The 26,107-nt window shown below is 41.9% G+C and overlaps 3 protein-coding genes and 1 non-coding gene across 4 annotated transcripts; 3 read left to right on the top strand and 1 right to left on the bottom strand.

Moving 5' to 3' along the window:
- The first annotated feature begins 37 nt into the window (after positions 1-37).
- Positions 38-9,687, top strand: LOC119131728 (NUAK family SNF1-like kinase 1). Its single transcript, XM_037266419.1, has 7 exons — positions 38-746; positions 4,032-4,152; positions 4,418-4,569; positions 5,673-5,738; positions 6,842-6,961; positions 7,139-7,271; positions 7,470-9,687. Exons 1-7 carry the CDS (start codon positions 468-470, stop codon positions 8,549-8,551), a joined length of 1,953 nt encoding a protein of 650 aa, XP_037122314.1. The 5' UTR covers positions 38-467; the 3' UTR covers positions 8,552-9,687.
- Positions 9,688-10,390: 703 nt separating this feature from the next.
- On the bottom strand, positions 10,391-10,462 carry trnae-cuc. The gene has a single exon. It is a non-coding gene; the product is annotated as a tRNA-Glu (tRNA).
- Positions 10,463-12,241: 1,779 nt separating this feature from the next.
- cfap20 (cilia and flagella associated protein 20) lies at positions 12,242-14,198 on the top strand. The gene is made up of 6 exons (XM_037266381.1): positions 12,242-12,603; positions 12,822-12,901; positions 12,983-13,094; positions 13,183-13,371; positions 13,818-13,931; positions 14,038-14,198. The coding sequence occupies exons 1-6, from the start codon at positions 12,520-12,522 to the stop codon at positions 14,041-14,043; spliced, it is 585 nt and encodes a 194-aa protein (XP_037122276.1). The 5' UTR covers positions 12,242-12,519; the 3' UTR covers positions 14,044-14,198.
- A 987-nt stretch (positions 14,199-15,185) lies between these two features.
- samhd1 (SAM domain and HD domain 1) lies at positions 15,186-22,094 on the top strand. Its single transcript, XM_037243059.1, has 16 exons — positions 15,186-15,505; positions 15,605-15,671; positions 16,520-16,598; positions 17,387-17,547; positions 17,648-17,763; positions 17,852-17,922; positions 19,033-19,185; positions 19,249-19,358; positions 19,435-19,543; positions 19,759-19,850; positions 19,936-20,051; positions 20,469-20,608; positions 20,785-20,880; positions 20,955-21,059; positions 21,147-21,278; positions 21,359-22,094. Exons 1-16 carry the CDS (start codon positions 15,328-15,330, stop codon positions 21,482-21,484), a joined length of 1,851 nt encoding a protein of 616 aa, XP_037098954.1. The 5' UTR covers positions 15,186-15,327; the 3' UTR covers positions 21,485-22,094.
- The last annotated feature ends 4,013 nt before the right edge of the window (positions 22,095-26,107 follow it).

Genomic DNA, 26,107 nt, shown 5'->3' with positions numbered 1-26,107 from the left:
CGCATTGCAATTTTGCATTGCTTATTCTGCATTTCTTTTGTTGTTTTTGCCAAGCAAATTTGGTGTTGTCTATAGTGTTGTCAAAATTTGCAGCAGTGTGTGCAATTTTTTTCTTGTAATTTCTTTTTAATCATCTTTGCACATTTGGAAAAAGTAGACAATAAATAAAACAAATTTATTAATAACAGATGTGATTTTTTTTGTTCATGCCATGAGCCGCTAAAAAATAGTTACGCGTGCGATCGCTTTTTCTACATTTGCATATAGAAAAAAAGAAGTCAATTACTATAATAGAACTAAGTGACAGCTGGTGGTTGGCTCCGCCCATCGGTGACCGCTAGGCTTTTGGCCACTCTTGCCTGTTGCTTGGAGTTTACTGCTGGTGCAGCGGCGTACTGTGTGACTGCTTCCCCACCCAACTGCTCATCAGGCTCCTGAATGTGCAACATATTGTGTGGTCTCGCGCGATGGGCAGACGTGATGGCGACAGCAGAGGCGCGATGAACACCGGCGAGCGCTCGGAGCTCGGCTACCCGCAGGACTCTCGTCGCAAGCTTGGCGGACGCGCAGGCTTGTGCGGCTTGGAATCGGACGCAGACGTGGATGCGGCGGGCCGGCCGGTGATGGAGGTGAAGAAGCACCAGCACAAACATAACTTGAAACACCGCTACGAGCTGATGGAGACGCTGGGGAAGGGCACCTACGGCAAAGTGAAGAAGGCGGTGGACAGGGCAAGCCTCCAAACGGTACGGACTTAATGATGCTTACAAATGAGGAGCTGACGTACATACGTACTGTAGTTATTACTGGAACGTGTATTTCAGTGTATTCTTTTAACATAAGTGTAATATTTGAACAAACCGTTTTTACTGGCCTCTGATTTCAAATTTGAAATTAATTTGTTAATACACGGTGATCGTATATTTGTATGAGTTTACAGTTATAAAGGCAAGGAAGCGATTGCTGTGGCATAAACGAATTTGGCATCCTTGTAGTATTGTTGTTTCAGTAGAGAGTTTGGGGGGGTATATCTCAGTTTTGTGTCGTGCGTGTGAGCAAAAAAAAATCAGCAGTAAGAAAATCATGACGTGCCACGATATCTGCTAGCCAGAAGCTGAGCTGCACGGTGTTTGTTTGCACCGTGGCTAACATACGGTACACAGTGTCTGACAAATATACAGTGTCATCCCGGTTTTCTCAATCCATATATAGTACTGCACATAGATTGTGTGTACATGTGTGTGTGTATATATTTGTGAGCTCATGTTTCGGATGCTGCTCTTGCTTCATGTGCAACCAGGCTGAGATGCCTTTGGACTGACTCACTCAGCACTTGAACGAACGGATAAACTTTTCCACAATAGGTCTGCCTCACAATGGAGTATGACTCGACATACACACACACACAGAACGATGTATTGCATTTTAAATTTTGTGACAAATACTCTCATGTAGTTATCCCATAATCTGTTGCTGGGACTCCATCCGCACCAAATGCCTTTCGGCCTTTGTAGTAAACAAACACAATGTGATAGGCATAATCCTTTTTTATACAGAGGCCGTTGAGGCAAAACCGGCACATTTTCCTTGGCTGTCTCCGCCAGAACTGTGAGATCAGAAAGGATCGGGGAGACCTTTTGGAAGAGTAGGCTGCAAAAGAATGAGCTTTGCAAACGTGGGCATGTGAGTGACTAAGTGTGGTGTGAGTGGTTTCAGTCGGGCAAGGGTAAATGCTGAATTCCTTGCACCACTAGTGTGCACATACCAAGGATTCTTTGCAACAAAACGGACATTATTTTTGGAAAGGGGGCCGAGGGAGCTGTTGTTTGATAGTGAGCATGGGGAGAAGGAGGAAGAGATCAGTATCGCTCTTGTTAAAGGATGGAAATGTAACCGAGGTGGCACTTACCAGGTCACTATCACGTTGGGTCGAGGAAAATGTGTTCCATCGAATATTCAGAAATGCAAGACAAACTTTTACTGAGCATAGCATATATTCGACTCGGAAGGGATATGTCAGGCTAATAAAAAGTGGTATCAGTGTGGTAGTATCGGAGCATTTTGGGGAGAAGGGCACAGTTGCACCGTATCGAGTCCCTTATAAGAATGTTTTGTCTTTCTAGACTTTTACCGCTGTGTGCTTATTGATGGTAAATTCAAATAATTTGTTGCATTATGCAATGACACTTTTGTGTGACCAATGCCAAATACCATTTGTCATCAATGACCAACATTTGCGGGAGTATTTTGTTATGTAGCAGGCCAATGCCATTGAAAATATTAATTGCACGGTATCTAGGCTTGGATGATAGTAGTTTGGGGTTTTTCTTTATAGTTTTATTTAGTTTGACTTCTTTTCAAATTCCATTTTAGTATTAAAGAGCAAGTTTGTTAGTTTTTATTCGTTTGAATTTTTTTTCTAAAATGCTTCTTTTTTTTACTTTTATTTATTTTAGTTTTAGCTTTTATTTTAAACAAATTGAGTATGTGTTAAGCGCAAGTTATATAAAAAAAAAAGTCTAGAATTGTTCTATAAACTACAAGCCTCAAAAAACTGCTTAAACTTGACAGTATGCCTCTGACTTAGTCATATCCTGTGAATGATAAAATAATATCTTAGACCTACCAGCAGCTAAGTTTCCCTCCTATCTCACACACAGGATGTTGTTTGGATGAACAATGCGGTATTGTTGGTCAGACGATTACTTTGGCGATCACACCGAGTTGTGACGCATACATCACACGTTTTCCCCCACATGAGATCACGCACTCAAACACATGCCACTTTAAAATTGCTATCAAGGCTGAACAATGGCTACAAATGTGTCTTTTCTACTGCTCTGGGTTCCCTTGATCCAAATGCAGTGTCAAACCGTAAACACCATTTGATGCTATCTACTTGCCTTCCTTGTTTTGTGTCATTAAAGATGAGCGAGTAAGTAAACGTCCCCCCCTCGTGCCCCCCTCACTTCCTCAGTCTGTCACATGCGCCACTCAGCTGACTGCCAATGAATCCACGATGTGTTGACTTATTTTGAAGCCATCATCTTAAGATTCCGCTGCCCTAACAGAGATGCGTCATCGATCCAGTTCATTTGAGGATGCAGTTGAATAAGAATACAAATCATAATTCCCGTTTTGAGAAGGTCACAGTGTGTTTGCATGCTTACATAAATGGCAGGGGTGACAGAGCGTGTGAATTGGACCTCGGAATGGCTCATAAATGTTTATTTCCTTCAGCTGAGAATGCAGAGGAAAGGCCCCTTTGCCCGAGGGAGACCGGTCCAAACTCGCTCGTGCCCTCACTTGAGATAAACCTTTATTGATCGATCCCACATGGATGGATTTGTTCTTGTTAAATTAGAGTAAGAATTTCGGAAAATAATAATAAAAGACATTTTTGTAGTGTTTATAAAAGATAGTTTCCCTTTCTAATGTGGCCAAATGAGGCCTCATTACAATACTGCAAATAGAAACATGACTTGCATCCGATTGGCTGAGCCATTCTAATTGTGTGTTACTAAATAAAATGCTCTACTATCTGTTGGGAGTTTCTCATGCTGTTGGAGCGAGGTGTCCTGTCCAGAGAAGTTGTTGTGGAGGGTCTGTTCACGTGTCGCGTGTCTGCCTCCCATTTGAGGGTTACATTGGGGGTACAGTAAGTGCTCAGGATTAAGGAAAGGAGTGTGAAGAGTGCAGCTGTCATCCAGGATTTAAACCCCCATAATCACCTCTAATACCCAAGGATTGTATTTACGTCCATGTAAGCATCATCATATCACTGGTATCGATTCTTGTCTTTGTCTCCGTCTGCCTGTTTAGCAAATGGATGACGTTTATTTTTTTATTCGTTTGAGTTGAGTGAATTTATAAGGAAGGCTGAAGGGGGAAACTAATTGTTGTGCAATGGTTATCAAAAAAAGAATTCTTTTTTTTTTTTTTGCTTGTAAGTCAAAGCTAAAAATCAGTCAAACAATAACTCCAATTTTGAAAAACGTCCAAAAGCATTCAATATGCGTTTCTTTTCTCAGGTGGCCATCAAGACAATCCGTAAGGAGCGCATCACAGACGACCTTGACAAAATTCACATCCAGAGGGAGATTGAGATTACCTCCTCGCTCCAGCACTCCTACATCATACGCTTCCTCGAGGGTAACGATTATTATGGCATTATAAAAACTCAATACAAATCCATTGTCTGTCAACAAGGAACCAGCAATGCTCCAAAATGAGTATCCTGTAATTTAGTTTACTTGTAAAACTTGGAGTCAAATCACACCAATCTACAGTTTCTTTTATTAGAGTCATATTGATCTGGCCTTTCCGAGATTCCAGCCTCTTAATAATTAATGACCTTTGCAATATTCTTTCTTTGCAAGTAAAATTGATCTCAAATGTCTCCCCTGTGTCACTGCAGTGTTCGAGAGCCGCGATAAGATTGTGATAGTGATGGAGTACGCCAGCAAAGGCGAGCTATACGATTACATCCTGGGCAAGGGGAAACTTGCGGAAACAGAAGCCCGGAGCATCTTCAGGCAAATCACATCGGCTGTCCACTACTGCCACAAGGTTCAGACGCACACATCGAACGCACGGCAACTTGCACCGTCGTCGTTTAATGTGTTTGGCACGAGCTGAATTACAGCAGCATTCAACCCTGCCAGCAAATACAGCACTGATAAATCTGTTAAATCCTAATCCTGCAGAAAAAAAAAATTGACTTCACTTCTGTTTGGGTTAAGAGCGCATTAGGCAGAGATTGAATGTGTACAGTCACACACTGACACATTTAACAAAGCACGTTTTATTTAATCAGCTTTATTTCAACTTCCATGTTGATGTAGGCACTTCCGAGGACTCATTTGGTTTAGATTGTTTTCACATCAACCTGTGCGAGAAAATGAGTCGATTTATTTCCAAGTGCATTGTTGTCAGAGTTAAGCGAGTGAGCATCATAGTTTCTTGTTACATTCCTTTCCTTTTAGCAGCTCTACTATTTCTTTCAAGAACCCCTCACGTTAAATACAGAGCTTATCATGCTGCTTTTACAGCTTTAAAGTGTTCAGGAAGGAGGATTTTCTCCGCCTTGTGCACCGAAGACATTGCCCCAAAATAGACTTGAGTGTTCAAGTGTGAATGAATTATTGAATGTTCCGCTCCACCATGCAGGGCACGGCAAGAGTTTGTTGAGATGAGTAAAAATAATTCCCCGTGAGTCACTCTTCAGTTGAATTTACATGATTAATAGAATCCAAGCAAGACTTGTGTGGCTAAAATTTCGCATTGCTGATGCTCTTTATATTCAAATGTGCTGGATGTAATTAAGAATGTAATGTGCTCGTTAGCCAATGACTTGTAACGGTAACTCATTGCAAAAAAAACAAAAGTAGCTGAAAAGATTTTTGTTGTTGATTTTTTTTAGGATTGGGGGGGCCTGGATTCCACTAGAATAGATCCGCCCCTGCATTGAGCAGCATCTTCACATTCAAAACCAAAACAAGAGCAAACCACGTCTTCCCGATTCAGATTTTCATTAGTTGTGTAGTCTGCTTAAAAAATATATCTGCCAAGGTAGCAGCAATAAAAGTTGGCTCAAACTTGATAAACCTCAAGAGAGAACATTATGATTGCATGCTGAGAGAAACATGATGGTTGTTTGTGATCTCCTGCAGAACGGTGTTGTGCATCGAGACCTTAAGCTGGAGAACATCCTTTTGGATCAAGATCTGAATGTGAAGGTATGGAAAAGCAGCAGCATCTAGAAATTGATCACTTTTGATTTGGGGGGGGTCATCAATCAAGAATACATAAATCACAAAAACTGATAGTGATTATGAGATTAATTCAGTGTGTTGTCTTTAGTCCTCAGCTTTATATAATATTGACAGATGGATTTGGGCATGTGGGTTACTCAGCCAAGAAACCACAACCAGCACAAATATAGACCCAAGGCTTAAAATCAAAAAGTTATTCCCTGCCTTATTTGGATATTTCATTCCATATATGGCAGCTGTGAAGGGAATGCAAAGAATCTCCTGGCAATTGCAGCAAACAAAGGTTGCAATTTAAGTGAGCACATGTGGAGACTGCTCAGCTGGACTTGGTTGTTTCCAGTCCTTGGCTTCAACTAACTCGACTGTTACCAGCAGAAGGAAGTGAGCAATACGTGGACGTTTTTTGTGTGTGTCTGCAAGACAAAGCAGCTGCGTAATGGCAATGAGTCAGACTGTGATGATTATGTCCTGTATTTGTTTTTTAGCAGTGTACAGTGGAATCAGCACAACGCAATCCACGAAACCGGTTGACTTCCACCTTGCTCGAAATATCGTAGTGCCGCCAGTTTAACAACTTTGATAAATTTAATGTTACTACTGTTTTTTTAGGTGTGTCATAGTTCATTTTACGGTCTTGTAAGCATCAGTTGTGCATTTTAGAACAACGTTACGCGGTTTTGGAATAACAAATGTGCGTAATCGTCATCCCACAGCCGCCGCGGAAGTGAAGCCGCAGTGTTGACTATTTTTACCCGCTCAGACACTGATAGCGTGTTGGCGTGTGCATGGTAATAATCTCTTGAGATAAAGAGTCGACTGAGCATGTTTGCATGTGGTCCTCATGATTGTTCCATTACGTGACAAACTGTGAGCAGTCAGACATTTTTGGACCTCTTCTCTCTCACGTATCTTCTTCTCCATGTATTCACAAATATAAAACGGTCAGATTGTTTTTTATTGAATTTCTTCCACAAAAAGACTTTGATATAAATGTATGTGTTCACAAGTGTCTACAATGCATCATTTTTACGTCTTTAACAATACGTTCACGCTTGCTCACTTTGCAGCTGGCCGACTTTGGCCTTTCCAATCAGTACCAAAGAGGCACTCTGCTGCAGACCTTCTGTGGAAGTCCGCTCTATGCCGCCCCAGAAATAGTGAGTGGGCTGCCCTACCAGGGACCAGAGGTGGGTCAGAATAACATGGAGGAAGCAAATTGGCGCAGAAAAACGAAATGAGCTATTAATAACGGGATATTTTGGTGGCAATCATTGATTGTCCCATTCACTGAGTACACCCGTGCATTTTGGTGACAGAGACTCTCCTCGCTTTGCTTTATTATGCATTATACCTGTGTGTGCCAGGTGGACTGCTGGGCGCTGGGTGTGCTTTTGTACGCACTGGTGTACAGCAGTATGCCATTTGATGGAGTCAGTCACTCCATCCTCAAAGAGCAGATATGCCACGGTCGCTATCGAAGACCCAACCCCCCCTCAGGTGCACCTTTACAATGTATTTTTTATTAAAACACAATTATCGAATAGTGGCACTTGATTGTGTTACTTCAATGTTACTACAGAAGTTGGTAAATACAAACTCTAAAAAATATCAAAGAGGTGAAGGAGCTCTATTTATTTATCTATGTATTGGCGTGCGACATTGCAAATGACTCTCGACTTTTTCTCCCGCCCCCAGACGCCTGCGCTCTTATCGACTGGCTGTTGACGGTGCGTGTGGACGAGAGGGCCACAATCGAGGATGTAGCCAACCACTGGTGGGTGAACTGGGGATACGAGGAGAGCGTGTGCGATTGCGCTTCATCAGCCCACCCGGACTGTCCCTCCCCCCTCCTGGCTCGCTACATCGACTGGCAGAATCGGGTTGCCGTCAATCTGCCTGCTGATCCCCATCATCAGCGTTACTTCAGCTTGCCTCTCCGGGCTGAGCGAGGAGGAAGAACGCGAGGGGGAACGTCCAACGTCCGAAAGTCTCGCAAGGAGAACGCTATTCCGCAGACTACACAAGGAGCCTGTGGTGGTGCTGCAACTTCTGGCTCCGCCTCCTCCGGCGAAAGAAAGAAACCCAAAAGTATTCTGAAACACCAGAGGAGCTTTGACTCTGTTTTGCACAGCCCTCCCAAAGAAAGTCCCCACTCAGGTTCCGTTGATCCCCATCTTTATCAAAAACATGCACTTGGTCACATTGATGCTGAAGTCCTATCCACCAGTCTGTCATCTCCCAGTACATTCAGACAGCCCTCCTCTAAAATGCCCAAAAAGGGGATACTTAAAAACCTGAATGAAGGGGAGACAGGTTGTGTCTCCTCATCACGTGGAAGAGAGTCCAGACCAGGCGTCCAAGAGGATGATTCTGAAAACTCCTGCTTGAAAAAACAGCACACATTTGTCCCAGCAGCAGAGAACAGTCCAACCATGCGCACAGAGGCGGTGAGAAGACGAAAGGGCATTCTCAAACGGAACGGCAAGTTCTCACGCAGTCTGGAGCTTCCGGAGGAACAGCGCTCACCGCCGCTATTTCCAGACACTCTCCAACAGTTCCTCCGGGTCAAAATGGGGGCCGACGGACACCAAAGCCGCCCCTCAAGCGTGGTGAGCGAGGACAGCCTTTTCTCGAGCGACTCCTTCGACCTCCTGGACTTCAGCACACAATCGCGCCGTGAGGCTTTTTGCCAGGGGGTGCAGAACAGCACATGTAACTCAGAGGAGGATCTGAGAGGTAGAGCAGGTGAAAGTGAAGCAAGTGAGACCAAGTGGTGATCATGCGGTGGCTAATTTAAAGACCCTGTCAAGGGAAATCATAGAATTGATTCTAAAGATGTTGTTCTTGTCATAAAATAATTCCTAAATTTATGTGCAAACACTGACAAAAATGTAGAACTGAATTGTGGAGCCGAAGAGTTAAACTGTTTTTCAGTTTGTTTGTTTATCTGATTTTTAAGAGCACAGACAAAAGCTTGATTTTTCACAGTTTTGAAACCTTATTTTGCAAAAAAAATTTATCATTCACATTTGACAGGTTGGTTTACATGTGGTTTGCCTTTTACAAGACATTTATTTTCACTTTTCAGGAACTTTACCTTTGAGCAGTCATTTCCCCATTTTAACAGCACTTCTATATTTACAGGACCGAAGAACTGCATTTGAGTGCTGCTAATGTAAAGCACTTTTTCCCCGAATGGGTCACTGGAATTTCTCCAGGTGGGACTCAAACCACAAACCAGTCACACTGCTGCTCCATTTGTTTAAATGTTATAACTCATTTTATGTTCAAATGAGTTTTGCACTATGGCTTTTGAATGCCACACACACCAATGTGTCAATATCATATAAACAATTACTATTCACCAACCGTTAACATCAAAAAGCCCAAAAGACATCATACAAATTGCATTTGTCTCAATCATCAGAACATGCAGGATATTTGTGCAACCCTGTGTAAAAGTGTGTTTCATGAGAAATATGTTTTTTCCTGCATCTTGGCTAATTTGTTCTTTCTCTACAGTTAATGGAAACTGTTTTTGAGACAGTACAGTACATAAATTGCCAATGTGTTGATGAGGTTTCAGAATTACTATGCTAATTGGAAGTGGAAGTAGGCCTAGACTTGGTAGATTGGCAAATATCTTTTTTTTTTTTTTAGTGTTCATTATTTGTGGGGACCACAAGTGGGTAAAATGTGTGAGGCACTGACAAGAGAAGCTCTGTTTTGTTTCCATAATTGGCTTTGGATCAAATATTCCAACACGAAGCACTCATGTCCAATGGTTCAGTCATGTTTTGTGAGTTTCACTGGTTGATTCTAATCCTTCTAATGTGAAATAATCATGTTTGATGCTGTCGTGTAACGACAAAAAACAGTGTATTCACCAATTAAATACACAAGCATTAAGTCATATCTAGTAAAACTTGCCTGTTTTAATACACACATAGATAAGCCAGCCATGCTTCTGACACTTGGCTCACTCGACATTATTATCTCCAAACAGTCGCACATAGCCTGTTCGGTTACATAACTGAAAGCATTTGAAGTGATAGGCTAGGTTGGAGTGTCCTGTGTGCATGAATTATAGTTTTATATCAGCTTTCTTGGGGTTGTTTATTCACAAGATTTCTGAGCAGCCTCAAGGAGCTCAGAAAGTCACGTGCGAGCTGCTGTTAAATTGTAGTGACTATTTCCCATCTATTTTCCATAAACAGCATCAGCTAATTGTCCTGAGCACTTAGATATGTAAGACATTCTAATAATCTCCACTAATAACTGGTGCAAAGTAGGGTGAAAGCAGTTCATGGCTAAGACTTGCAGCCAAGAGGCTTTCTTATGTTACTTCCGCACGTGAAGAGAAAGTATTATTGGGTGAACAAAAGCAGGCATTTTCTTCATTCACACTGATTGCGGAATTTGAAATGACTAGAATGACTTTATTGTCATTGTACGACTGATATACAAAGTTCAGATATTCTGCTAGTGACACTGCTAGAAACACTGGGTGTTTTGCTCAAGGACAGTTTGACATGGTCACAAGGAATGAGGATAAAACCCACAACCTGTAAATTGGGAGACAAAGACTCTACAACTGAGCTACAGCTAAAACCTAGTTCCCTGACCGGGAATCGAACCCGGGCCGCGGCGGTGAGAGCGCCGAATCCTAACCACTAGACCACCAGGGACATGATGTTCACAATACTCACTTGAAATGCGGGCAGGCTTGATGTGTAGCAAATATTGGCCCATATAAATGGAAGCAAGATCTTTTAAATCGTTGCACTCAATTGCAAAATAATAGTTTATTTTCAAACAAGTCACTACAAAAGTAAAATAATCTAATATAATGGCTCAACAAAAACAAAAAACAAGTCATTGACACCATTGACACGACTCTGGTGGGTCTCATCACCAAGGGAGACGAGACTCAATACAGGCTGGAGGTTGACCTTCTGACCGCGTGGTGCAGGGACAACAACCTCCTGCTGAACGTCGACAAGACCAAGGAGATTGTTGTTGACTTCCGGAAGGGTCACGCCCAACACCTGCCGCTGACCATCGACGGTGCTGTGGTGGAGAGAGTGAGCAGCGCCAGGTTCCTGGGGGTGCACATCAGTGAGGATCTCTCCTGGTCCACCAACACCGCATCGCTGGCGAAGAAGGCCCAGCGCCGCCTGTACTTCCTTCGGAAACTCAGGCGCGCGGGGGCTCCTCCGGCCGTCATGACTACTTTTTACCGCGGCACCATTGAGAGCGTCCTCTCCAGCTGTATTGCTGTCTGGGGTGGCAGCTGCACTGACTACGACTTGAAGGCCCTGCAGCGCATAGTGAAAACGGCTAGTAAGACTATTGGTGCTTCTCTCCCCTCCTTGAAGGACATTTTCACCTCCCATCTCACCCGCAAGGCGACCAAGATTGTGGGTGATGTGAGTCACCCCGCTCACTCTTTGTTTGAACTTCTGCCCTCTGGGAGGCGGTACAGGAGCCTGCGCTCCCGCACCACCAGACTCTCCAACAGCTTCGTACTCCAGGCTGTTAGGATCCTGAACTCGCTCCCCCTTTCGGCGTAGCGTCCTGTTCTTGCTGTCTGCTGTATGCACACTGGCTCGGTTTTGCCCCTCTTATTTATTGGTCTATTATTTATTCATCGCTCATTTTATTTTATTTATTATTTATTGTTTATGGTTTGTGCCTTCTTGTTTTTGTTTTGTGTCGCCTACTTGTATGTCTCGTCACCGTGGGATGGAGGAAACGGAATTTCGGTTTCTTTGTGTGTCTTGACATATGAAGGGATTGACAATAAAGCTGACTTTGACTTTGACTTTGTTGAGATCATGCTGATGACAATTTGAGTCTTTCCCTTCGCGCACGTTTAAACAGGCCTGATCTTGATGTCGTCGACGTCTTCATAATGGTTCTTCTTGAAGACCCACTTGGACTAGGTAAAGGGAGAAAAAAATTCATACAGCCAGGTTGGGTAAGAAGGGTTGCCTCAGCATAGTGATGCTCTTCTCAGTCAGGAAATGTCAGATGCTCAAGCGATATCATCTGGCCCACACTGTAGAGGAAAACTTGTTGTTTGGGTCTGAAATATTCTCTGACACCAGGCCTGAAACATTTCTGACAAACGTCGTATATTATTCCAAAATAAGGATCTTTCAACATCACTCGAACACGGAGGGAAAAAAGGAATTTAATTGACTCTTGCGCCACCTTGTGGTTGTTGATTGTGCTGACATACAGGACGATCGAATTCAAAGAAAAGAAAAGATCTACGCCGGTTTCCTTTTACATTCTCTTCCTTTAACGCAACGCAACACCATCTTAAGGCACAATTGCAACATAGTACAAATCACTATTTATGAGTTAGGTAGGTAATCGGACACGTTTGTCGCGAATTTATCTCCGCTTGTTTTCTGACCGGTTGCCCGGGGAGACTAAAGTGCTTCAAGAATAAAAACCCGGAGTGAACACTGCAACAATGGAAGATTCCTAGCAACACCAAAACAGCGGGTGTTTTGCAACTTTGGGAGAGAAATGCGCTGAAATTCCAGATTACGACGAAGCTTGTTGGCGTTTCATTATTTTATTCATTCTATATCTGACCAAGACGCTCAGTTTCCACGACGGAACGCTTTGGTTGCATTGCACGGAAACGGCGGGGACGGAAACGGAGCCAAGTGAAGCGTGTTGCCGTAGCTCAGTAATCCCGTACAGAGGACCCGTACAGAAGGCGAAAATCATGTTCAAAAACACGTTCCAAAGTGGATTTCTTTCTATTCTATATAGTATCGGTAGCAAACCGCTTCAGATATGGGATAAGAAGGTAAACTTTTTGACGAAGTCGTTAGCTTCATTCATTGTGCCTGTCGCTAATGCTAATAGATGGATGAGCTGTAATTATTGTAGTTTAATTGTAGTCAAGCCAAGTAAAGCAACGCTTCTCAACCTGTCTGCACCCTGCATTTTAGAGTAACATTGCTGCTGGATTTCAAAATATATTGTTTTATGACTTTACAACTGTGTTCTATTCTTGTTGACAAGGTACGGAATGGTCACATAAAGAGAATTACAGATAACGACATTCATTCACTGGTGTTGGAGGTCGAAGGTACAAACGTCAGGTGTGTGTCCACTGAAGGTCATGCTTTTTGCCAACATTTCATTTGGCATTCCTTTGTTAATCATTTTTGTCCTCCCTACAGTACTACCTATATAACCTGTCCAGCTGACCCAAAAAAGACACTGGGTATCAAGTTGCCTTTTCTTGTAATGATCATCAAAAACTTAAAGAAATATTTCACCTTCGAAGTTCAGGTACGGACATGAGAACGTTCCGTGTGTTGACAATAGAGAGGCAGAATTGACACTCTCTGCTCTTGTCCTCGTACATTTTTCCATTCAGGTGTTAGATGATAAAAATGTTCGACGGCGCTTTAGAGCGAGTAACTACCAGAGCACGACGCGAGTGAAGCCGTTCATCTGCACCATGCCAATGAGACTTGATGATGGCTGGAACCAGATTCAGTTCAATCTCTCAGACTTCACCAGAAGAGCCTACGGAACCAACTATATTGAGACGTTGCGTGTGCAGGTGAGTTTGCCCGATTGTATTTGTTCGATATTTATACACTTGCATGTTGCACTTAGTAGGCTTCTGCATGAGTAGTGAAAAAATTTGGAATTTGACTCAAGTTATACTAACAGGGCATAGGTTAAGGTGAGGAGATTTCCGAACAGTTGCAAATAGCGGTCAGTACAATGAGCTGAGCAATTAATCAAATTAAAAATGACATTACAGTGTCTGTGAATGCCGTTTTCAATGCGCTAAGGCTGGGGAAAAAAATCACATGCGGTGTCTCACCCCCCAAAAAGAAATTATTGATTGCTCATTCGTGTATTTGGTCTTTTTCTGAAATGCATTATTTGCATTTGTTCTGATTTAAAGCACCTCTTCAATTATACATGACATATTTAATAAAGTTTGACATAAATGCTAGCCCACCGACAATTGTGTTATGTGACTTGCTTGTCTTTCAGATTCATGCTAACTGTCGTATCAGGAGGGTATATTTCTCAGACAGGCTCTACTCTGAGGATGAGCTACCGGCCGAGTTCAAACTCTATGTCCCTGTCCAGAGCCAGAAGGCCAAGGTGAGAAACATACTTCACTGCTGTGACAGAATAATCTCATTGCCTTAATAAATAGTGTGTACATCTCACTCACGCCTCTTTTTTTTTTTTTTTTTTTTTCTTGCAGCAGTAGAAGTCCTGAACAAACATGCAGCGTTTTCCCAAACCGGATGCATTGTTTGAGCTGTATAATAATGTGTGGGCGTTTGTGTAGTTATAATTTCTTGTGCTATTTTTATGAGGAGTGCTTTTTCAAATCTGTGAATAAAGGAGAATTTAAGTATTTTGTCCACAGCATGTTTGTTTGGAGCAGTGTAGCATAATATGCGATTTAAAAGTATGCTTCTTCGTGGTGTGACATGGATGTGAATAGGTTCTAATGGCTCAGTGCTGTTTGTTGCTGCTATCAGAAGTAGATCACGCTATATGATCTGCTCACATTCAGACAAATAAAAGACGATTGAGATAAAAAAAATAAAAAAAAGAGAGTGAAACAGAATTGTCTGTCTGTGGTCTGTCACTGGCATCAGATATTTAGATTCACCCACCAAACTCTGTGTGTTTGTTCTGTATGTTGTCATTTTTTGTTTTGGCAAAGGATTATTATACAACTCTTAGTGGGGAGAAGATACTGCAAGATTATCGATTCCTTTTTATTTTGCTATTCATAGGAATATGTACAAATAAAAGCTTGTATTCTATAAACTACGTAAAACATGTAGTCCGAAATCCAAATACAAATATTACCACGTAGAGCATTTATATGCAGAAAAAGAAAATTTGTGAAAGACGCCAAAACGTTTTTTTTCTCTCACTCTGTTAATTTCCGACACGGCTATATATTATTATGGGACAACCTTGTTTACATAAACTACAATTTTCAAGACCGAATGCTGTCAGAGATTTTTTTTTTTTAGGAAGAACCAGGGAATTGCATTTTAACCAATGACAAGCACCCTGGATTAAGTTGTCGGGTGTGTGACAGAAACAACCAGAAGTAGCATTTACTGTTGGTATATAAAATAAATCCAAATGAAAATTTCCCTGATTTATCAAATAGAATCTCGCCTGTGACTCATGTGAAACTTAAGGTTGCATCATAAACACTTTTATCAATCGAAATGTTTAACTGCAAAGCTACAACATAGTGTTTTACTTAAAACACGGGTGCGGTCAAGGGCAATGTGTTTTGTTTTGAAAACTGTAACCGGATAACAACTACTTTGTGAATAATCCGTTTTGTCATCTCGAGAACCACATCGGAAACCGGCGAGTTCCCTTTTTTTTGTGTGTGTGCCCGGTTCTTTTGAGTGATTCAAAGCAGCGACTTTGTTCTTGCCAAGTGTGACACCCACAGTTTCCGTTTGACAAATCATTTTGTTGTGCTTCATGTCATGTAGTGGGTTCATTTCTCAACATGGCGAGCCGCAAACGAGGTGTAGTGACAGCGAGCCACGGAGATAGTTCCCCAACGCCGGGGAAGAGAGCGTCAGTGTATCGGACGCAAAACTCGGACGTTTCCCAGTGGGGAATAGAAGAAACGTGCCACTACCTGCGAGGAGAAGGTCTTGGAGAGCATGAAACTGCATTTACAGGTTAGTGTCATCCTTCAATTTTGCGTTTGCACTTGCTTTTCTGTAGCTCACAACACTTGCTGGTCAGTTGCAACAACAAAGACACTTTTTTGTCGTCAGATCATAAAATCACCGGTGCCGTGCTGCACTATCTCAAGAAGGATGATCTGGAGAAGATGGGCATTAAGTACGTCTTGAACTCAATGTTTTCTAACCATTGTGCTGCTGCACACTGGTGTGCGGTGGGAAATTGTCCAATAATAATTACGGAGAGCAAAGCACTGGTCAGTTAGCACAAGGCCTGGTCAGCCACTTGCTGATCGTTTGTGGACAATCAGAGAATCTTGACATTTCCCGTTGTGGCGATCTGATTGTGCTGCATCGACATTTTCAGCTTCTCTTTGTGTAGATCAGCAGTTTGTGTTCGAGAGTGGCGACTGACGGAAACCCCGGCATTTAGTTCGACAGCAGAACCTGGATTTATTGTGCATTTTGGTTGGTTGATTGATTGACAACATTATTTGGAATATACAAATAATACCGAGCTTCCTGTTTGTTATCAAATAAAGTCCTTGCATAAAACCAAATGAAATCGAGGGAGGAAAACGTTTTAAAAACTGCCACTTTTATTAAAAATAAGAAATACAATTTAATACAATTCAACGCCATATATTATAAGTAATTTTAATACAGAACATGATGGAACAAGATTTTTGTTGGCGGTGTGCCTCTAGATTTTTTCCAGAGAAAAGGTGTGCCTTGGATGAGAAAAGGCTCGGAAACACTTCTTTAAACAAACAGAAAGGACAAGCCATTCTTTCTTCTTATCAGTATGTCCTGTCCTCCCTCATTCTTCAGTCTCAACATAAGACAGACCACCCCGCCAGAAAAATGGAGCCCGCCGTACTCGTACTTGGACCGCTCGCGCTACGTAGGATCGTAGGATGACAGCTGTAAATTATATGTGGTGTACCAAATAAACCCCATGCAACTTTTCTTTCAATGTGCTGGTAAGCATGACTTTTTTTTATCAAGGCCTGTTGGTGAACAACTTCGGATTCTACACAGTCTGAGCAAGCTAGGGCACATAGAAGAGGGTCCTCAAACAAATAAGGTATTTTCTCATTCACACTTCACTTTCAAGTGTTGTATAAGAAAAACAACAACCATACAAACAAGTTGGATTTTTCGGATAAATTGCAAGGGACTGTAAGGAATAGTTAAGAAACTATGGAAAAAGAGGTGGGGTATGAGTAGTTCTAGAAAACTGAAATTATGCAAGAACCATGCATTTTACGCTTGCAAGCGGGGAGAGACAGCATCAATTTTGTGCAACACAAAAGTGCTTGAAAGCCGCTCAGAACTCTGCTCCCGCCGCAATCCTAGTTATTCTCAACAAGGAAGGTGGGGTGTGCAGAACATGTCTTTATTTTGTGAAAGCTTGTGAAAGCTGGGGTCGTCTCTGCAGTCTGGTTCCAGTAAGTTGCAGAGGTGGTCTTATCTCTTTATCTTCACAATAGTCAGCTAGCAGATGTTTAAACTCTGGGTGGAGCACAACTGAAGTGTACAGCAAGTCAACACTTCAATATAATCATAAAATCAAAATAAGTTGTCAACCCTATCACTTATCTTTCTTGCCAAAGGAGACTCATTAGTTTAATGGACACACATTTATTTGAATGACTCACAGTATAATAGAAACCTTAGTGAATGATTAAAATCTCTTTAACAACCCATTAAGTTTTTTATTTTTCGGAAGTACAAGCCGAAACATGTCAGGTAATGCAACCTAAAATATTTTGTTTGAGATAAAAGAACCAGTGAAGTGATTAACAAGTAAAAACAAAATGAACTTAGTACAACTATTTCCACTTGTGTGTTTGCTGTCCTGCCTTCTGTCAGGTGTTTAATGATCCCATTCACGGACACGTGGAGCTACATCCTCTTCTTGTCAAGATCATCGACACGCCTCAGTTCCAAAGACTCCGAAATATCAAACAATTGGGAGGGACGTACTTTGTTTTCCCCGGAGCGTCCCACAACCGCTTTGAGCACTCCATCGGGCATGTGTCAACGTCGTCAATTTATTCCATCCGTCGCCAAGCCCCACTGTATGTTTCTGCCAAATAACAAGCACAATGCGGTTTGTTTTGAATGTTTCAGAGTGGGTTTCTTAGCAGGGCAACTTGTGAAAGCACTAAACGAGAAGCAGCCAGAACTTCTCATTTCTCGGCGAGACATCCTTTGTGTGCAGATTGCTGGGCTCTGTCACGATCTGGGTAGGTTCGGCCCACGCATCGAATGCCTTTTGTTTCCATGTAAAAGTGAAATTAACCAAGTGAATGTCTCATGCATTTTGCCTCTCAGGGCATGGTCCATTTTCGCACATGTTTGATGCCAAATTCATCCCCAAAGCACGCCCGGATATTTCCTGGAAGGTAACACGACACCTACACTGTTGTACCATTTCAATAGGCATTTGCGCTAAATTAGGAAAAGTCTATATGGAGGGCTACGCGGGACTGAACATTTCTCCAGTGTCAGATTGGTTCTGAGTCTTTGGCAAAGGAATTTAAAAAATGCAAATGGAAAAAATATGATAACAAAATCTGCAAAGCCCAAGATTCCAAATGCCGATGGTGTCACTTCTGTAGTTTCATCATATCTTTTGGGGAACCGTGTATGAGGAAGTCAAATCTATTTACTTCAGCACATTTCCTATACCAAATACTAGTTGGAACGTCAGAACTCAAGAGCAATTAAATTAATATAATTCAGTGAGTATGACCCAACTAGACACCCCCATTAATATGTTTTTGAGGACATTACCCAAATTCATGAAGGAATTTTTTGTTGTTGTTTTGTTCCTGTCAGGTTTATTTCGCTGACTGAATAACTGTTTAGAGAAAAGTATCAGCAGACAAAATCACAAGTGAGACAGAATATTAATTCTATGCTCGCGAGGAGTGCAGTACAGATAGCTTACAACAATCTCACTACACTAAATATCTGTATGCACTCCTGCTCTTTTTATTTGGATTTGCCCTACCCACAGTGTGAGACAAAAGTCCCTAAAGAGAAGGGAGAAAGCATGTGGGCTTTGTCTCGTAAACAGAAAAGGCGCAAGGTGTTACATACTTATATGGCAATATAGGAAGAAGAATTTAAGCTATCAGCAACATCTCTTTGTCTCTGTGATAAAAACAGGAACCGTGATGTTTGCTTGTCGTTCCATCAGAGTGTGAGACAGCGGTGAGGCATGTTGTTTCTCGGAATGGTCTTTGTTAAAAAGGAACTGTCTCAGTAGATGTCTTCTTCTTGCTGAGTTGTCAGCCGCGTGCTGTCTGACCCAGCCGTAACCTCTCTCCTGACCCAGCCGTAACCTTTCTCTTCTGTGGTACATCATAAAAACAGCAAGGCCAAACAGCAAGCATGTATTGCAGTAATATTGCGGTAAAGCATTGATTAGAGAACGCATGATAACATATATATTTTTTTTTCTAACAGTTCCCATGACCAACTGTTTATCTGACACAATCAAATTACAGCATGAGGAGGCATCGCTTAAAATGTTTGATCACCTGGTGGAGAAAAATGACCTGAAGCCACAGATGGAACAACATGGCCTGGTCCTGCCTGAGGACCTGGACTTCATCAAGGAGCTGATTGCAGGACCTCTGGACACAAATGTAGACCTCCAGGTAGTACACACAGTCAGTATCATCACGGGAGATCAAGGCTTGATGCTAATGTTGTGCTGTCAGTCTTCTCAGTGGCCCTATCGAGGCCGTTCCAAGGACAAGTCTTTTCTCTATGAAATTGTGGCTAACAAGAGAAACGGCATTGACATGGACAAATGGGACTACTTTGCCAGGTGTGACATTCGTGGTTGGGCGGTAAATACCCTTTTCACATACTGCCCCTCAGTTCAACTTTTCTTATTTTGTCAGGGATTGCCATAACCTGGGCATCCAGAACAACTCGGATTATCGTCGCTACCTCAAATTTGCCAGAGTGTGTGAAGTGGATGGGGAGAAGCTCATCTGCACTCGAGATAAGGTGGCTGCAGTCTGGCAAAGCGCTTTTCTTACATTTTCTTTCCCTCTGTCAATCGGTTCATGTTTGGTTGCGTTTGGACAGAGTTGCTGGGTGTGCGGCGGGCCGAAAATACTATTAGTGGACAGCAACATAAGCAGTACATTAAACTGACAGAAGGACTTTATTTGAATTTTGATGAGAAATTCTTTTTAAACGAGAGGTGGTTTTTGTCACAGGAAGTGGGCAATCTGTATGATCTGTTCTATACGCGTATCTGTCTCCACAAGAGAGCTTACCAACACAGGGTGTGCACCGTTATAGAAATCATGTGAGTACTTGGTTTTTGCAACATTTTCCGTTGTTGTTTTGATACAAACTATCGGGAAATGAAACTTAAAATGGTGTCCATACAGGATCAACGAGGCCTTTTTGAAGGCCGATAAACACTTTCAGGTCCAAGGCTCAGGAGGCACGATGTTCACGCTGTCCACAGCCATAGATGACATGGAGGCCTACACCAAGCTGACAGGTTTGTCCCAACAACAATGTCATGTTTAGTTCCAGCACCTCTGTGCACATTCATAAACACAAGGTGAAGTGTATGGAGGGCCAAAACTGCCAACATCAAAAATAAATAAAAGTGAAAATAAAAACAAATACAAAAACAATTGATTACATTGATCTAAAATGTATTAATTGTATTTGTGTTTATTTCTGCAATTATTTTGTTATTTAATTTTAAAGTATGTATTTGTATTTTTTTTAACTTTTATTTTCTCATATATTTTTATTCCCACATTTATTTATCTTTTTTTTCTATTGATTTATATTTTTGCTATTATCATTTATTTTTGAATTGGCCAGTTTTCATCGTGTAGGAATTGTCATTCAAATGATGGGTTGCTCCTAAGTGTGTCTTGGGTCTGTCCGTCCGTCTGTCTTGCAGATAGTGTGTTTGAACAAATTCTCCACTCATCAAACCCGAAGCTGGCTGAGGCACGGCAAATTCTACAGAACATTCTTCAACGGCGCCTCTACAAGCATTTGGGTCAAACCCAAGCTAAGGAACCCCTGAAAGTCACTCAGGTGTTTGTTAGTTTACAACACTTCAAACACAGACAATGCGAAATCCAAAATACGACTCTCCTCACATTGTGCAGCTGTACCAAGTGGACGTACAGTACAGTTGGGGGCCAACAAGAAAATTGTGAACTGTCCAATTGTCGTGTGTGTGTGTGTGTTCCATTTCTCTCCTTGCAAAGGATATCATTACTAAATGGGAGGCGGAGTTGGCTGAGTCAGTCCCTCAGGTGGGCGAGCTGAATGTCCCTCTGCAGCCTGCAGACTTTGTCGTGAGCGTGAGTTTCTCACCTACTTTCTTTGTTCTTTAGCTCATTTTGTTGCGCACTTTTGACGTCACCTTTCGTTTTAGGTCATCCAAATGGACTACGGGATGAAGCAGGAGAACCCCATTGACAGTATGCGTTTTTATTGCAAGACTGACCCCACCAAAGCCATTCCCATACGCAAGCATCAGGTCAGAATGTGGCCAAAGATTTTATTGAGCATTTACCTGAGCTGCTCAAGCGCAGAAGACCTTTAATGGCTCTCTTTCTCTCATCAGGTGTCCAAACTTTTGCCCGAAAACTTTGCAGAGCAACTGATCCGAGTTTACTACAAGAAGACGGATGGCCTGGGCACAGCACAAAAGCACTTTATTCAGTGGTGCATTAACAAAGACTTCATAAAGCCTCAGGTGACATTTATGTGCGACTATCTCAGGGAAACTGATAATATTGCTTTCCAAACATCATGACTTGTTTCTCTAACTCGCAGGATGGGGATGTAATTGCACCCGAACTGACTCCCTTGAAAACAAGTTGGTCGGACGGAAAAGAAGATGACAATTTGGACTGTTTGAACCAAAAAGCAGTCAAGTTTCTTTTTAAGGATAAGGTCTAGTACTGTAACTTTAAGGGAATGGTCAGTTTAATGGGATGAAGCTAAGTCAGAATTAAACAATTAGGTTGCCACAGCAAAAATATTTTTAGGCCGGGTTTTACTCAAATTGGACCCTTTGGTTACAGCTTTATTTTATCTGTATTCTTTTAACAAGGGTATTATTATGTTTTATATTTTATTTGTGGCATAAGAAAAATCATACAGTAAAAAATAAAAACCACAAGACGTTTAGCTTTTCAATAAACAAAAAATAGGAAATTCAATTTCCCATTCATTGCAGAGCCTCTTCATGGAGTACAAATACAATCATGATTGTTAAGGGTCTCCCAATATTAGCCAGTTGCTGTTTGTGTGTTTTGCATGCATCTACCTTTTATTTGACAGTTTGAGTGCAATTGTTTTATCGGAAATGTTTGGGGAGGGTTTTTGTTCCTTCTGCAATATCAGTTCTTATTTGTCTGTGCATGTGAATTTAACATATTTATATACCCCATAAATATTCTCTCGTGATCCCGGGTTAAAAAAAAAAAAAAAGATCATTCAAAGAGTGTGGTACTGAGTGATGGCAGGTATAAGCAGTTTGGAAATAAAACATTTCAATTCAAGCGTGCCTTGGACAGAATTGGCTTTTGTGTGTCTGTCATCTTCTCTTGGTAAGCAGACTGTTTGATTTTAATATTGTTTATGAAACAGTGGAGGGTGTATGATAATTGTAAGCTTTGAAACCTACCTTTTATTTACTAACCACACAAACAAAACGTGTGAAGTATTTACTTATGGCATTAATCTGCATATTTATTTTACTTGTCAGTTGGGTTCATGCGGGGTTGATGTTGTTCTTAAGTGCCCATAATATGAACTGTTAGTTATTTGTTTCTCGTTAATCTTGTCCTTGTAATCACAGCGGCGACACTTATCTACAGCGAAATGGTGTTCTTGTAATAAAAAGTATTGAACGCCAGGGGGCGCCTTAGACACAGCGACGATCCCAAAATTGTGACGTTTATACATGAAACTTAATTAGAGCTAGTGGGGAAATGGAATTAATTATTTCAATAACACCTGACATGTAGCATTGTCAGTCTATTATACGTTATAAACAATAATATGAGATGACACCTTTTAATTTAACCAGGAGTGGAACTCGTAGTCAAATGTTCATGTCGTTTCACTCCACCATCAATGATTTGGATGGACTTAAGTGCAAAAGTAAAACTGGATGCTTACTGTGAATTATAAAATAATATGAGTGTTTGCTGTCAATTATAAAACGTTTAATAATTTTCATAGTGCTTGTACTGAAAAGGAAAAAAAAGTAACTCATTTGTTTTCAAATGCAAACAAAGGCAGGAATAAAAAGCACAAATATCTGTTTTTACACGTTGGGACTAATAGTAAAAAAAAATTAAAACATGAACCATATGGATTTATGAAAAAAATCTACTTCAATAAAATAGCAAAAATAATTATGGTTAGTAGTTTACTTGGCACCATCCGCGACCGTCCTGAGGATAAGCCGGATAATGGATGGATGGGTATTTCCCACCACTGGTTAATGTTATTACATATGGTTGTACAGGATGTAAGCATGGACACACCACTATGTTCATTGTGGGCACACACATACATACTCCTCCTCATCCTGTGGCACTGTGGGTTAGTATGTAGAGGAATACCAACACACACACATGCACACGAAATGCGCAAGCAGGACCAAGGCCATCAGCCTGCTAGTATTTTTATAATCTTCATCCTCTCTGACCTGTTACTCCCCTCCTGGCGCCAGTGGTCTCAGCCCTCCCTCTGTGATGCCTCAACCTTACACACGCACACACACACACACACACACACACACACACACACACACACACACACACACACACACACACACACACACACACACACACACACACACACACACACACGGACGGTAATTGAGACCAGCTGCTGCAAGGTGCTTCTGCACCCCCTCCCTGCACTCCCATTGCTGCACTTGCCTTCCCCTTCCCTTCCTGAAAACATGTCTGTCCTCCCTTTCTCTCTGCCAACTCCCACACACCTCCCTCACACCTTTCGTTGTGTTTGCCGCTTCCCTTCATTTGCACTGATTGACTGATGGCTGTGTTTTTGTTGCCCATTAGACCGGGGAAGCCTGTTTATTGCCACTCCAAGTTAAATCAGGAAATGTAGTCGCCGAATCTGGGAAGAAATCCCTTATCAAGAAAATGACCAATAATTTCTTTAGAAATATTTTTTGTATAGGTGTCTGGTAGCACATACTAAAATATTTAAATCCAACTCCCGTGGCAAAAAGGTACCAGGAACCTTATTGGTAAAAACTGCATGTTTACCAACACCCTTCACAGACTGCGAGGGGTTTAAAGTAGTTCTTTTCAGGATTCTGAATTGCAACATTAAAACCAACTCACAGCGGGAAAATGGACACAACCCTTTTACAAAATGTTTCATAATTCTTTGGTTCAATAATGATCAGGAAACGCTAAGATAATTCACCATCCGGGCTTGTAGTGACAGTGTGAGGTGCACCAGGTGGTTGGAATGTGTGAAATTTTGACAGAGGTGTATGTAGGTGGGGCATAGGAACCTTCATGTCAGACTCTCTTTTCCAGCTGGTCTGAAGGGTTAACCTGCATGTGGATGTGTGCGTGTGTGTCACGGCCTCTCATTAGGGGGTGAGACGCTGTGGCTCCAGACCCCCATGGTAGGATTGCCGGGTGAGTCTGCAGTGATCCTGCCACTTTGATGCCCCTGACCCCCAAGTCTCTCCAGTGGGAGGTTAATGAGCCACAGAGCGCTCTGCAGGCCTGCCTGCCTGCCTGCCTGCCTGCTGCTGTTGTAAGATTGGAGGTGCAGGGAGCTTTGCAACAAGGACCTTCCAAGCCGCAGAAATGTTTGAGGTGGTCCCTCACTCTGCTGGGATCGGATGACCGCATTGGTTGTGTATATTTGGGTGTGGGGATGGGAAAGATATTTAAAGAAAACAACACTGGAATACTTCAAATGACACCTCCAGTTCACGTTCAAATGCTAACTTAATTCGATACTACTATATCAGTCTCGCAGCTCACTTTAATGTAAGCATCCATCACTATGAATCAACCCGAAGAGGAAAACTTTAAATCTAAGGGGCCCACAGCGTTCTATTGCTATCTGTAATTAGCCAGTCTAATTACTAGCCTCCCTTGACTGATCCTAGTGTCTATTTGACTCTGTGGTCTGAAAATTGACCTTCGCACTCTCGCGCATTGCTGAGCGGGCGGTGTGAGACGTGTTGATCTGGGTGAGGCAGTGCAAGCAAGCTTCAGCTCGCAGGAGCAAAAAAAAAAAAAACAGGTGTCCTGCTTTCTTCTTTTTTCTTCATCTCATCAACATTCACATCATTTCTCCCTCTTTTCTCTGCACACCTGATGGAGCGTCTGGAGTCATGCTGGCTGAGCACATCAGCTTTGAATAAAGTGAAGAATTGCTGTCAGTCAGTGTGGGATGCGCTGGTAGTTTGTTTGTTTGTCTTAGCATTAAGCTAGCAAACTTTTGTAGGAGGAAATGATGGAAAGTGGTGACGGAGACACTGATGGGGTGTGACAGTTTGCGGGGCGACAGCTGTTGCAGCACCCTGTCACGGCAGGGATCAACCCTGCTGGGATTATGCAGCTGTTTGGGTTCTGGGTGAGATACGTCTTTTTTAAGTACCTATTGACTTTTTGGGGGTCAGGGTTAATCATTAGTATGTTGTTTTTTTTCCCTTCTTTTAAAATGATCACTTTGGAAGGATCAGCAAATACATAGCTTCTCAGTGTAAAGAAAACTGTGATGGCAATGACAATACACAGATGTCCTTGACACAAAACATTTGTCCCAAGCATCCCGCTCAGAAGACTCAAATCTATCAGAGAGGTGACCGTCTTCTTTTAATATATGCTTCTGGTCATTCACAGTCCACGAGTTTGAAGAGTTTGTTTTTGCCTTGACAACTGGCGTTCCTCAAGGGTCAACTATAGGCCCATTTCTATTGAAAATCTAAATCGGCATCACCTTTGTTGTTGGAAGGTTACATAGACTCTCACAACTCTTCTCTGGCTTCCCCACTAGTTCACTTTCTCCATTTTTTAAATACACATGTAATCTACACTGTAACCTGTAACCAGTTACGTGTAGTTCACCTACTCTGAAAAACACACCCTGTTAAAAATTGCAATACTTACTATTTTGGTTTATGGAGATATTTTAAACAAATATCATCTCCAAACAGCTTCTGCGTAAACTGGATGTTGCTCTTTCAATGCCCACATCTGTGATCTATGGTCTATTCCCCTATTAACTGGCCATTGCTTCAATTTTTCAGACAGAGCCACGTATCATATGAAGAATTGTTTCTCAATTGATTTACCTGGTTAAATAAGTCAGAAGTACCTCGCTTTGGTTTTAAATGGTACCAGCACTGTTTTTTCTTCTTGGTTGGTTTTTGTCAGCCATGTCAGTGAAAGTAATGTATGCCCATCTGGAAAGGTTTTTATTGGTGGCTTCCAACAAGTATCAATTGTGTGCGTGTGTGTTTGTGTGGCACTGCATGGGTGCTGACATGTGGGAATCCTCTCAGCATTC

This window comes from Syngnathus acus, chromosome 2, assembly GCF_901709675.1.
Source record: "Syngnathus acus chromosome 2, fSynAcu1.2, whole genome shotgun sequence".
In the NCBI taxonomy this organism is placed as follows: domain Eukaryota; kingdom Metazoa; phylum Chordata; class Actinopteri; order Syngnathiformes; family Syngnathidae; genus Syngnathus; species Syngnathus acus.
Note: the sequence above shows the minus strand (reverse complement) of the source record. Positions and strands in the feature narration are given on the sequence as shown.

Bases quoted from the DNA above. Each gene is read 5' to 3' on its own strand.
- LOC119131728 (XM_037266419.1), top strand. From the start codon at position 468: ATGGGCAGACGTGATGGCGACAGCAGAGGCGCGATGAACACCGGCGAG. The intron at 4,570-5,672 runs GTTCAGACGCAC...GATCTCCTGCAG, and splicing joins CTGTCCACTACTGCCACAAG to AACGGTGTTGTGCATCGAGA. The intron at 6,962-7,138 runs GTGGGTCAGAAT...TGTGTGTGCCAG, and splicing joins TGCCCTACCAGGGACCAGAG to GTGGACTGCTGGGCGCTGGG.
- cfap20 (XM_037266381.1), top strand. From the start codon at position 12,520: ATGTTCAAAAACACGTTCCAAAGTGGATTTCTTTCTATTCTATATAGT. The intron at 12,604-12,821 runs GTAAACTTTTTG...CTTGTTGACAAG, and splicing joins TTCAGATATGGGATAAGAAG to GTACGGAATGGTCACATAAA. The intron at 13,372-13,817 runs GTGAGTTTGCCC...CTTGTCTTTCAG, and splicing joins TTGAGACGTTGCGTGTGCAG to ATTCATGCTAACTGTCGTAT.
- samhd1 (XM_037243059.1), top strand. From the start codon at position 15,328: ATGGCGAGCCGCAAACGAGGTGTAGTGACAGCGAGCCACGGAGATAGT. The intron at 16,599-17,386 runs GTATTTTCTCAT...GCCTTCTGTCAG, and splicing joins AGGGTCCTCAAACAAATAAG to GTGTTTAATGATCCCATTCA. The intron at 19,544-19,758 runs GTGGCTGCAGTC...TTTTTGTCACAG, and splicing joins TCATCTGCACTCGAGATAAG to GAAGTGGGCAATCTGTATGA.